Below are 13850 nucleotides of genomic sequence, written 5' to 3'. Positions count from 1 at the left end.
GAAATCTCTTGCTGAACTCCATGATTCTCAAATTATCCCTGGTGTGGCTAACATCAAGAGCTTATGATACCTTTGAAAAAGTGCAAATAAATTAGGAAGAACTTTACTTATAACTCTTGATCTTTTATCACTTTTGAAATAAGGTACCCAAACTTTAAAATGTGTCAATTTAAGGTATCCGTCTTTCAAATTTTTTCAATTTCAACCCCCTATTAGAATTTACAGTTAAATCTTGTCAAAATTTCAAAAATATCCCTCATTTTTTTTTAGAGAAAAAAATTGCAAGGATTTAGGTGTTGTTTAGAATTTGGAAAAAATACTTATACCGTACCTGAATCTTTGAAATTTTTTTCTATTTTTTTTTAAAACCAAAACACAGGGGTATCTTGAAAATTTTGATAGGATTTAATGAAAATCTAACAGAGGGTTGAAATTGAAAAAAAAAAAAAAATTGAAATATGGATACCCTAAATTGACACGTTTTAAAGTTTGGGTACCTTATTTCAAAAGTGATGAAATATCAGGAGTTATAAGTGAAGTTTTTCTGATAAAATATAATGAGCAACCTCATAAGTAGGAATAATTAATCAAATGAATGATGTCGAGCCATTTACTAGTTGGAATTATGTGAGTGTTAACAGATCAGACATGGTTCTACAAAACAACTCTCTTTTTTTACCACTCCAATAAATCTTACAAAGATCATAATACATTTTTGTACTACCCAGATGTACAGAGTAAGAAGAAAGATGAGTTTCCTCTATAATCAATCTTTTATTATCCGAATCATTCGTTACACACAATCTATTCCCAAATCTTAAAGTTCCATCATCTGACACGTACATTAAATACAAGTCTTTTCTCATTCCACAGCTCGTCCAAAATTTTCTTCAACTGTGCGCCACTCCTAAGAAGTTTTAATCATTTTAATCAAAGTAAGTGGCATACTAATATTAGCCAAGCAAGATTGAGAATCACCTTAAATAACCTCAACTTCCAATCTTTCTAGATCTAGAATATAATATGTCTTTGAGTTATCAACATAACTACAGAGAATCGAGAGGATTTCGTACTAAGTGCATCTATCACAACATTAGTCTTTCCAGAGTGGTAATTAATCGAACAATATGCATGATCCTTAATCAACTCAAACCATCTATATTGCCTCATGTTTAACTCTTTAATAGTAAATAAATACTTAGACTTTTGTGATCCCAATAAATTCATTTTTTCTTTTCAAAAACTATTATTACTGTTAGTTTTTGTGTTGGCTGCATTCTGTTGAACAAAATCACTTCTATGTAATGTTGCTGCTTTCACAGGGATGCTGCTTTATCCAGAGTCTACTCTTCAGCTATGTTCTTCGTGAAGATTCTGTGAAGTTTTGAAAGATTTATTTCGGTTCCCTGTCAGCCGTCCGGACAACGTGGTATTCCGTCCGGACGCTCATCAGTCAGTAACATCCGTCCGAACGACAAGATCTTTCCGTCCGGATGTTCATCAGTGTCTAGATGCTTCGAACAGTTCAAGGTTTCATCCTTCCGAACGTAATGGTAAATCGTTCGGATGCTCTTCAGAGTTTGAGAAGACCCCAGTGTTCCAGCGCATCCATCCGGACTACGTGGCAATACCGTCCGGACGCCATTCAGTGTTTGCCAAGCATTAGGGTTTCTGACTCAAGGCACAGTTATGGGAAGACGGCCGCTACCGTCCGGACGATGTGTGATCCCGTCCGGACAATGTTCTCTATAAGGCAAGACGTGCATACAAAGTTCAACCGTCCGGACGTTAGTCTTCATGGTCCGGATGATCAAGCTTCATATATGGAAATCGCGTGCACCAGTTCAACCGTCCGGACGCTCCAAAGCCTTATTATGGTAATACGTGCCGTCGAAGTGCAACCGTTCGGACGCTAGGGTAACACCGTCCGGACGCGGCCTTGTTATGGAAGCTTTCAGTGCTACTTTGAAAAGGCGGTTGCAGTTGACCGTCCGGACTCCCTCCGGTATTTTGATCATAACTTTTTACTCAAATATCAGATTGGGACGAAATCAGCGTCGTTGGAAAGCTGACAAAAAATGCTGTCAACTAACTATCTGGAGGCCACTAGAAGCGTCCGGACGGAAAGATTTTCCCGTCAGGACGACCCTGCAGAAAATTCCAGAATACTTTTCGAACAAGAAAAACTTGGCCCGTCCGGATGGCCCAAGGCTCCCGTCCGGACGCGCGTGCCTCAGACTCCGTTTCTGATTCAAAATAGGGTTTCCTAAGTCTATAAATAAGAGGCTCTAGGCATGCTTTCAATATAGAATTCGGTGGTGAATTCTCCACAGCTTAGAGAGGGTGTTTAGGGAGATATTGAAGATCTGCTAGCTCTCTAGCTTTGCCAGTGTGTGATTTGATTAGCTGTGAAGTCTATCTTAGGGGTTGGCCCTAAGGTAAATGATTCCATTGAAGACCCCTTAAGGTAGGAGACCTGGTTAGGAGGCGCTCGTGTTGGGTTACACGTTAGAGAGCAAGGTACGACCACTGCATCAGGGGTATTTGAGTGTTACTACTTTGTATCTAGTCTTGTTTTCTGAATAGTGGATATCCTGGGTTTGGCTGTCCCGGAGTGGTTTTTCTCTTAATTGAGTTTCCACTTCGTCAACAAAATATTTGTCTCATTTAATTCCGCATTTAATATTTTGTTGCACACTGTTCACACACACTTGTTAAAATTAGTAGTCCATTTAATTTTTCAATTACTAGCTCTAAGTCATGCTTTAGATAATTCTGTTAATAAAGTTTCAACTAAGAAGAGGTATACGCTACACTTTCTCATGTAATAAATTCAATGGAAGCAATCTTACAATATATCTTATGTACTATTTGCAGAACTCATCAAATAACAAATCTCATTTCTTCAATTAATTCCATCATATATTATAGAACAACGATAATCTCAAATTAAGAGACATAAAAATAATTTAAGATATACCTATCAATGAAATACACCCGCTCCACCAAAATCCTTTACACCATATAGTACTATCATGAATCGGACCTTAACAAAATATGTTCTATCTCTTTATGTGTACACCAACTATAGCATCATTAACAAGTATACAATTCAATAGCTACTCAGAAATAATAAACTCTTTAGTATTTACCAATATGCTCGATGAATCCTTCAGGAAAATAATTTTTTTCACACAACGACCAAAAAACAAAGTTCAAATCTCCCAAAATCAATATTAACAACCCAAGATTTTAACAAAACAAAACTTCCAAATATAATAGTCACCAACACCAAGACCAAGCCATCAACTAGGAAATCCACATACCTACAAGCTCGTAGTCAGCAAACCAAACATAAAAAATTACATCCCAATTGGTTAACTTGCATAATCACAAACAGGTTTTTTTTTTTTTTTTTTTTGCTTTCTAAATAACACACACTCCCCAATCAAAATCAAAGACTAGTCACCAATCTACAATTCTTTTTAGCAAAACCAAAATATAGTATACTCAAAACCTTTGGATATCAACCCAGTTTCCTCGACCTTATAAACTCAGTCAAAAACTTCATGCTCTATCAGCAACTACTCAAAATCTTCCAACCAAAATTTTAATTTCTTAATCACAATTCAGTCTTCTAACTACCAAAAGAAAACACTAATCTGCTTTAATTCTTGAAAACCTTTCTTACACTCTTCTGTCCAGTTGTAACTAACATTCTCTCACGTCAACTATGTCAATGAGACCGCTATACTAGAAAATCATTCCACAAATTTTCTATAGTACCCAGCAAGACCTAAGAAACTTCTAACATCAATATATCACACTAGTTGGCATTGCACAAAGGACCACAATATTCACCTTACTAAGATCTATAGAAATTCGATCCATACTCCTAAAAGGTGACTTGATTGAATTAAAATTCACATTTCTTAAAACATGGCATACGTACAGTTTAATTATTTTCTCACAAGATTTGTTACTCCACCCTCATATGATATTCATGCTTCTTTAAACTTTTAAACTATACGAATATATCATCTATAATTACTATAACAAAATAATCCAAAAAAATCACAGAATACTCTATTCATAATCCATAAATGTAGCTGGAGCATTAGTCAATCAACCCCTAGCCTAGCTATATTCTTTCGTATGTTCCAAGGATTTAATGGTTCGAACACTAATATTCTTGAAAAGAATGTCTGATTAACAGAAAAGAAAAATGTAAAAATAATTCTTTCATTTCCGCAAAAAAAAAAGAAGCTCTAGATTCGGTTAATAACTACTTTCCTGGAGGAATTTTTCTTTACATTATGAACTATCATTTTGCCTTTTCTATAAGATTATATATATACTTCAGGAGAAATTCTATACTATTTCCCAATACGAACTTTTGCTGTAAACAAGTCGATTACGAATATGGTTATAACAAATAACTTTATTTTAGTTTTTTACAAAATTATCTTATTATTAACCAAATTAAATACATCGTCAAGTGCAAGTATCATATGTGGTCTTTCTGTTGATCATGGGGTCCACCCATGAGGTCGGTTTTGTGGGCTCCTTTGGAAAGCTTCTCGGTTACTGTATGTCTTGTAAAGAGGCAAGATTTGCTACTTTGAGTTTGAGCTAGGAAAGAAAAAAGATTGGTAAAGGGAAAAGGAAAAAGAAAGAGAAAAAGATGGCCGGGGAAAATTTTCGTCCGTAGATAATGTGAACAATTGAGATGAGGCTCCAAATGGGGCACATTTTAGCAAGTACTCAATAATTCATAGTAATCTCTCTCTCTCCGCGTCAAATTGCAATGTATGACCCTTGTAATAAAAGATTTGGTCATTGACTGTTGAAAATTTGTTTCAACAGTCATTAATCTTGTTTTGGCCACGTTTATTATTGGGCACCATATATTTATATGTATGCATTGTATGGTATCTTATGAACCAATAGGCTAGGGATATGTTATTATTACTTCAACTTTACACTCATCTTATATTCAAGTCTACGTGGTTTGAGTTTTTCTCCATTTTTTTTTTTTCCTTTTCTTTTTCTAATCTTAAAAAGAAAAAATACACTCACCCACGTGGGCCGGGCTTGAGTGTAAGATGAATGTAGGGTTGAAGTAAGAATAACATATCCCGAACCAATATAATGGAAACTATGTCGGTTGTCGACCAACCAATAGGCGAAAGTCTTTTGGTCTCCCTAAGAGCATGTAGATGTATCTGTCCTTTTCGTTTCCCATGAAGTGTGAGTTTCAAAGTAGTATATATTTAACATACGTTATATGCATAAAACCTCAAACATTGGAAAACAACCTCCAAGGTTTGAGAATCTCTTCTTCTTCGATCTTCGATCTTTTTCCTTTTCTCCTTACTTCTTACCTAAGTTTATTCTCTGTTTGTCTTTCAATTCCGTTACATGCCCGACTACCTTTTCCTTTCTTTTACACTTCCTTCCGTTTAATTATTGCAATGTTTGTAATCCTATATAGTGGGCAAGTTTAGATTATTTGGAAACTACGTACTTAAATTATGTATCTACTACAAATGATCTAGGTAATGTTAGCCGTACTGAGGGAACAGGGTGTTGAACGCTGCACATAACTTGACTTGTAGTCAACGTCTTCTCACTCTGAGCTTTTGTCCTTTATGCTTTTGATGGTCTTTATTATTTAAGGATACATCTTTATTTTGATTGTGAACAGTGAACCTCTCCCTCTCTCTCTCAATCACCGTCCAGAAGAATGGATCATAAGCGCGATGGCAAGAAAGAAGAACTGGATGGTAGAAGCTTAATAGACATGGTGTTCTCTTGGTCTCTCCGGGATGTTCTCAATAAAGATCTTCACAAAAACCAGGTTTTTTGTTTCTTTCTTACATCTGAATGGCTATTTTACATCGTTAGAATGCTAAGGACTGACACATTAATTCATTCATCATACATGACATAAGAAGAATCTAAATATATAAATAATATTGCGAACATCTTTTTTTTCTTTATTTTTTTCTTTCAATTATTAGATAATACATAGGTTTTACACATTTTCTTGTACATTGTTGAACGAAGTACCTGTTGGAAAGCAATGTGAAAATCCATCCGTGGGAATACATTGTTAGTCTCCAACCGTTAGATTTATATACGAACATCATCACGAAATTAATGGTGAGCCCTAGCCTCCATAGTCCATCTAATGGTGGGGATTAAAGAAATTAAGAGTGGTTATGTAATTATCACTATAGTCTCATGTGATACTTTAATTGGTTTTTTAATAAATATTTGATCGATTCAATTCAAATGAACTGCTGTTGTGTTTGAGGGAGAGAGAGAGTGAGAGATAAGAAATTAAAATAAATGAATGAATAAAAAACTAAAAGAAACTATTTTAATAATATAGGAAAATATTAAGGAAATCTATTGTGTGGTGTAATTAGATAGAGAAGTAAAGAGTAGTGTGATTCCCTAAATTTAGGGAATATCGTTTAATTTGGTGTCTGCTGCTTACTATTGTTTTTAGAATCTATTCTTGTTTGGTTGAAGTACTAGTGCTTTATGTTTTACTCTACAATTGTTACATATAGAGTTCGTTTGTTGTAATTTCTCCATCGTCATTCTTTAGATTTGACATAAGATTTATAGGAAATTTAGTGCTTTAATTGTTTGTTAATCAATTTATTTATTTTTCATACATGTTGCAGAGTTCTTATGTTTAATTTTCATTCAGTGATGTACAAGTTATTTAGCACCGACAACAGACTTTCTAAATTTCATTACCAAATAAGGAAAACCAAATGAAACTAAAAGTGCTACCTAAAATATGGGGTAACACATTTGCTTCCCTATCAATTATTTTATTAAAAAAAAAAAGTTTTATCTTTGCCTTCTTTCCTCTTTTTTTTTTTTTTTTTTTTTTTTTTTTTTTTTTTTTTAATCATTTATTTGAAAGAATATTAAATTGGTATAAGGATTAAGGAAATGTATTATGACGTTTATTTCAATATGGAATTAAAAAGTAGCTCGATTCTCTAAATTTAAGAAAAATTTAAGGAAAGTTGCTGCTAGTGTCCTTATCGATCGTGACAAGCATGTGTAAATTTTCTCTCATTAGTCGTGACATTTTCACGCATAACTGGGGCATCATCATTCACTGACAGGTGAACAAGATTCCAGAGACATTCTTTTCAATGACACATTACATGAAGTCATTCATTCCTCCCTTAATTGCGGAAACACATTCTGATTTGCTTTCAAATGTGAAAGGAGTTTCTCGAGCACCTACTTGTATAATATATTCTGTTGAGAAATCTAAAGAATTTAAACCTCCTAAAGACTTGTTCTATGAAATTACATTGAAGCCGACTGCAAATACAGGAAAAGATGTAGAAAAATATGAACCTGAGGTTGGTGATCTTATTGCCTTGACAAATGTTAGACCAAAATGCATTGATGATTTGAACAGGCCAAAAAGATTCTATCTTATAGCTTATGTTCACGGGGTAAAAAATGAAACATCTGAAAAAATCCCGATACTGGCATCGAAGCACATTGTGATTGAACAAGACATGCACAAGTTCAAGAACAACACACCTTTTGCAAACAAGAAAGAAACACTTTTTGCAGTGTATCTTATGAATATGACTACAAATGTTCGTATATGGAAAGCACTGCACCCAGATCCGGAAGGGGGGAACACAAACATTATTAAAACAGTACTGCAAGCCAATTCATCTGTAAGAATTTTAACTCGATCATTTTGCTTGATCTTCAATGTCACGCACATCGATTCATACATTCTCCAGTAATAGTAACCTTCTCTTTAAAGACTGACATTACTGATGCATTATATATTTAATCCTAACAGGATGATGAAAATTGTTTGACTTGTTTTTCTAAAGGAAAAAACAGTCCTGCCCCTTCTCATCTACAGGACATGATCAGCTCTTATAATCTAAATGGCTCTCAAGAAGCTGCAGTTTTAAGCTGTATTGGTATGAGAGATTGCAATCATCAGAATCCTGTCAAACTGATATGGGGCCCTCCAGGGTCTGGGAAAACAAAGACCGTTGGTGTCTTATTACATGCCCTCCTTAAAGAGAAGTCCAGAACATTAACATGTGCTCCAACTAACATTGCGGTTTTGGAAGTTACAACACGGCTGCTGAGGTTGGTCAGGGAGTCGGTAGAGTATGACACATACGGGCTTGGAGATATAGTTTTATTTGGGAATGGTGAGCGTATGAAGATTGATCATCGTGATGGTCTTCTTGATGTATTTCTTGACTATCGTACTCATGTGCTCGGGAAGTGCTTTGCTCCTTTATCTGGCTGGAGAAATGGCTTAGAATCAATGATATCTTTGTTTGTTGACCCGAAATCACAGTACGAAATATACTTGGAAAAAAAAGAAGATGAAAAAAGACAGGACGATGATGATGATCCTTTGACGTTAGAGGAGTTTTTAAAGAAGACATTTTGTTCGATTCATGAGCAACTGAAGTTTTGTATGGTTAATTTGTATACACACTTACCAACTTCTCTAATACCATTGGAGGTAGTGAAGAAAATTATTAGAGCTTTGGATCTGCTCAAATCTCTTGAAATTGTGTTGCAAGGTGTCGATGTGGGTCAGTTTACAAAGTTGAGTTTGAGAGAAGAGTGCCTTCATATACTGAGACATCTGGCATCATCTTTGACATCCTCTGTTCCAAATTTAATGGATAATTATTCAATAAAAAACTTTTGCTTGGCAAATGCATGCCTAGTGTTCTGTACTGCATCAAGCTCTTCTAAATTACATGCAGAAGGAATTATGCCATTGGAATTCCTAGTTATGGATGAAGCTGCTCAACTTAAAGAATGTGAATCAACTGTTCCTTTACAACTACCTGGTCTCCGCCATGCTGTTCTCATAGGCGATGAAAGGCAGCTCCCTGCTATGGTTAAAAGCGAGGTTAGAATTTTATCCTTGGTTCTTTGATCTTTGCAAATTATGAACATCTTCCACTTTGTTTAACATGTTTCGAATGTGCACTTTTAAGATATCCGAGAAGGCTGAATTTGGAAGAAGTTTGTTCGAAAGACTTGTTATGTTGGGGCACCAGAAGCACCTTCTTGATGTCCAGTACAGGATGCATCCATCCATTAGCTTATTTCCAAATCGAGAGTTCTATGACAAACAGATTTCAGATGCTCCAAATGTTAAAGAAAGAAACTATGAGAAGCGCTTCCTTCAGGGCAACATGTACAGCTCCTACTCCTTTATAAGCGTAGTTCATGGAAAGGAGGAATTTGGTCTCGGGCACAGTCCCAAGAATATGGTTGAGGCTGCTGTGGTCTCTGAGATAGTTGACAATCTTTTTAAACGTATGTTTTATTGCTTATTAGTCTAAAGTTATTATCCCGAAGAAAAAAAAAATGCTTTCAGAAAAGTAATAGACAAATGATGTGAATTCCTTTTACAATTTCCTGTTTTTTGTGACAGAATTCCTTAACACAAAGAAGAATGTTAGTATAGGAGTGATATCACCGTATAAGGCTCAAGTTTTTGCAATTGAAGAGAGGGTCAGAAAATACAGCAAGTCTGGTAGTGGCTTCAGTGTGAGTGTTCGCTCTGTTGATGGGTTCCAAGGAGGTGAGGATGATGTAATAATTATCTCTACTGTAAGATGTAATGGGAATGGATCAGTAGGTTTCCTTTCCAACCGACAAAGAGCAAATGTGGCACTGACTCGAGCAAGGTATTACTTGTATATATCAGATTGTGCTGCATGCACCAGAAAAAGTTTCAATTTCTGTCGGTTTTGCAAATTAAAATTTGGTCACTGTTTCATTCTTTAGGTATTGCCTTTGGATTTTGGGGGATGGTGTGACTCTGCAAAAGAGTGACTCTGTTTGGAAGAAACTAGTTCTTGATGCCAAGGAACGTGGGTGTTTCTATGAGGCCAATGAGGACAAGAGATTGGCTCAGACAATTACTGCTGCCTTGATGGAGCTTGAACAGCTTGATATTTTACTCAATAATGACTCTCTACTGTTCAAAGAGGCTAAATGGAAGGTACATGCAATGTTTTGGTTGTTCTATGCTTATCAGCATTATATAAGCCTATTTGTCTATGATTTTATATAAAGATTTAGTATAAAGTGATTTAGATAGTAGAATTGTAATGGGTTTGAACTGATCTGAATTTTTATCCATGATCACATTACAATTACCTTAATTAAAATGCAGGTTTTCTTCAACATTGATTTCCAGAAATCTATAGCGAGGACTAGCAATGCAGAGATTCGTAAGGAAGTGATTTCTCTTTTGGCAAAGCTTTCGAGTGGTTGGCGTGAGCCCAATGAGGAGAGAAAAATCATTGTCCATGATGGGACTTGTTCTCAACTTTTAGAGACGTACAAGGTCGATGGGCAGCTGAATCTGGTTTGGACTGTAGATATTCTCAAGGAGAATTCATATCACATTCAGGTTATGAGGGTTTGGGATGTTGTGCTGTTTTCTGATATACCAAGACTAGCAAAGCATCTTGACATCTTATTTGGGAGCTATACAGTGAATAAGATGCATCGCTGCAAACACAGATGTGATGAGGGGTATGAGCTTAATTATCTGATTTTTTTTTTTTTTTTTTTTTTTTTTTTTTCCAGTTAATATGCATATATGTTGTTCTAGTTAAGTTGTCATCAAGTTGTGTTCAACAGTAGGAGGAATCTGAATTTGCTTATTAACTGAAAAGGGCCTGAATATGTATGTACGATACCACTGCTCATCTGTTTGAGTTTGCTACAGGAACTTAGTTGTTCCAATGAGATGGCCGGTGGACTCAAGTAGTTGTCCAGAGCCTGATAGTGTGTGGCACCTCACAAAACCACTATCCTCACTCAGTCTGAGGGATGAGCCAGAAACATCAACTGCAACTCCTAGGTGCGTGAAACACATCTACTGCTCTTAAATTTAAATTTTAAACAATCATCAAGCAAGGGAATTTCTCGTCTGCAGAATCACTTCAAATAAGAACATAAACTGCTTTTCCTTGCTTTATTCAAGCTGTATATATATATATGATCCATTTTCTGTCCCTTGACGTTGGGTCCTTCAAAAGACTTAAGATCATACAAATGAATGTCAGAAATCTTTTCAAGTCTAGAATGAAGAATAAATGGGAAGATGTTGACTTGAAGAAAAAGTCGGAAAGGTGGTAGAATGACTGATGATCGAGGTAAGATTGCTTTCATTTATTTATAATTATAATTAATTAATGGATTTGCATGCTTTTCCAAGCCATCTTTACTAGTAACCATATTTTTGAGATATGTTTGTTAACATTTTTCTTCTCCAGATGATCAATGAGGTTTTGCAAGTCTACTAATTTGGGGATCTTTGGAGAGGTTTTGAGAAGAGTCTAGTTTTAACACTAGAAGCACATAATAAATTCCAGGAGCTTCTTTTGATCCTCGTCGTTTGACATTGTTAGCATGATTTATCTCATGGCATTGTAACTCGAGGTATATCACTCTTTATATAGGACGACATATAAGAGCTATATATAGTTTATCTTGGCCTTGTAACTTGAGTTTATTTTGAAACAACAGGAATTTAATTATTACAAGGTCAATTAACAACAAGTATCAATTGTTTATTTTGGCATATTTTAATTTTTATTTATTGTTTGTTAATGACAGTGATATACTTTTACGTACCAAAGAAATTAATTTGATATACTTGTTGTTTGTTATTCATTTGACAAATTAACTTTGATTTTGAAACATGTTCAGGACATTGAACAGTGGTGCAAATTTGAATGGTGGCATTGATTGCGGTTTTTTGTTGGGTTGGTTTTGTGGCAAAAGAACCAGAGTTAGAAGGCTGTTTTCTGGCGAGATTGCCTTATTTTGTTTATTATATAGCAAATTGATCAGGTGTCTTATTTAGTACCAAGGTTTTTGAGTGTAAATGACAATTTTCGTGAGACACTGTGATTAGATGCTTTCTTATTCCAATTTGATGTTGTAGACGCTTTCTTATTCCAGTTTAATGTTGTTAGCATTGGATATTTGAAGCTTTCTTTCAGCTTAGTTTAGAAGGTTATGTTTTACTCTTATGCCTTTTAGTTTCTTCAATGCTATTTTGTTTTACTATAAATTTTATAAATTTGATGTCCGAGTAGCTAGGGACTGTTTTTGTAGGGATGTTATGCACCAACATTACCAATACGCCAATACTGCCCCCCCCCCCACCCCCCCCCCCCCCCCCCCCCCCCCCCCCCCCCAAAAAAAAAAAAAAAGAAAAGAAAAGAAAGGAAATTGCTATGATCTAGTAGTAGGTAGAGTTTGACATAATCTGTTGAACCAACCTAAATACCATTAAAAATATAATTTGATAAATCAATAAACATATCATTCATTACAGCTTGATGAGTTCCAGAACCAACCAACCAAATCAGCAAGTCACAACTTACATCACAATATATGACTTCTATTATGTTACATCACATAAGTAAGACGAAGGCTCATCCTTATCAATTATGTTCTTCTTAAGTACTCATAGTGAATGTAGGATCAATTCTGCGCTGCTTAGGCTTATGTTCTCGCTGCTGCCTTCATATAAAACTGCCTATGACATGCTAATGGATTCAAACAGTTCACAAGAAACAGAACACAACCCTCTAAGGTGAAAGAATCATCTACAAGCTCAAATCTGCATGCCCACCACCAGCTATGGAAGTGTTGCACGCAGAGCATTTAAGGTGAACGGAGCTCCACTGTAGGCATTATTAAACCCTCCTAAAAGAGGAAAAGAAGTCTCGAGATATCTTCATCTCTATACAAATGATACCTGAAATAAAATACGAGGAAAACAAGTCATGTAGTAATGATAATAGTTTATCCCCATAATGGCAAGGGAGCGAAATTTTAATCTGATGAAAAAAATAAAGGTGAACATTCTTGCAATAGTTGTATGTGAATGTGAGAAAAGAGTATTGAACAAATTTCCATGAAAACAGAGGAAGAACATGATATCACTAAAAGTCTATGTTGTTGACTCTTTAACACCTAGTGAGCAAATCTAGTATCACTATCCAAGTTTCATAATTCCACTCAATTGATATCACTTTACAGACCTTTAAAGCAATCTTTATCAATCTCGTCACTTTTACAGGCTATCACATATGAACAATATGCTATTAAAATTGTAATGCACAGAAAAGTGAAAGAAAAAAGCAGGAGTATGCCAACTGATAAGGTTTTCAAAGAAAGACTTAAGAGAGAGATCTAAAGAATCACTAGTACAGAAATGCAATACAGCTTCAACATTCATGGCAAAAACTAGTAAGAAAGAGCGGAATGAAAATATATAGCCCCTGCAACAGTTGCAACTCTAGCCCAAGTTATCATCAAATAACAAAAAAGGCTCTTCCATTGTCTCATCTATCAGAAACCTGATTAGAATACCCGGAAAGCAGGTAGAAAAAGTAATGAACATGAAAGAAATCAGCAGATCTGAAATGATAAATACTGAAACCAAAACCCAAAGTATGAGAAAACCTTATATACCTAGAAGCATCAAGAATGAGAGCGCTCTTGGTTCAGAATGGGAGCCCAAGCCCACAGAGAGAGACCTTGCGATTTGAATTTCGTTTTGCTTTAGAGTTTAGACGAATTTTGTACGGTAGTTTTGAATTTTTTTTTAGGGTTAAACACATTTTTAGTCTTTGAGTTTTGACAACTTTATTTTTTAGTCCCTGAGTTTCATTTCGCATCACAGATGATACATCAATTTTGGAAAATGACCAAATTAGTACCTCGGTTAACTTCTCCGTCCAAAAACTAACGGTCATCCACGTGTCAAC

The 13850-nt window shown here is 35.4% G+C and overlaps 1 protein-coding gene across 1 annotated transcript; it reads left to right on the top strand.

Annotated features, from left to right (window-relative positions):
• The first annotated feature begins 5740 nt into the window (after positions 1–5740).
• Positions 5741–12035, top strand: LOC133860517 (helicase SEN1-like). Its single transcript, XM_062296106.1, has 10 exons — positions 5741–5860; positions 7155–7730; positions 7862–8950; positions 9039–9363; positions 9482–9737; positions 9838–10054; positions 10229–10593; positions 10790–10924; positions 11776–11919; positions 12014–12035. The coding sequence occupies exons 1-10, from the start codon at positions 5747–5749 to the stop codon at positions 12033–12035; spliced, it is 3243 nt and encodes a 1080-aa protein (XP_062152090.1). The 5' UTR covers positions 5741–5746.
• Positions 12036–13850: the final 1815 nt, after the last annotated feature.

This window comes from Alnus glutinosa, chromosome 2 (genome assembly GCF_958979055.1).
Source record: "Alnus glutinosa chromosome 2, dhAlnGlut1.1, whole genome shotgun sequence".
In the NCBI taxonomy this organism is placed as follows: Eukaryota; Viridiplantae; Streptophyta; class Magnoliopsida; order Fagales; family Betulaceae; genus Alnus; species Alnus glutinosa.
Note: the sequence above shows the minus strand (reverse complement) of the source record. Positions and strands in the feature narration are given on the sequence as shown.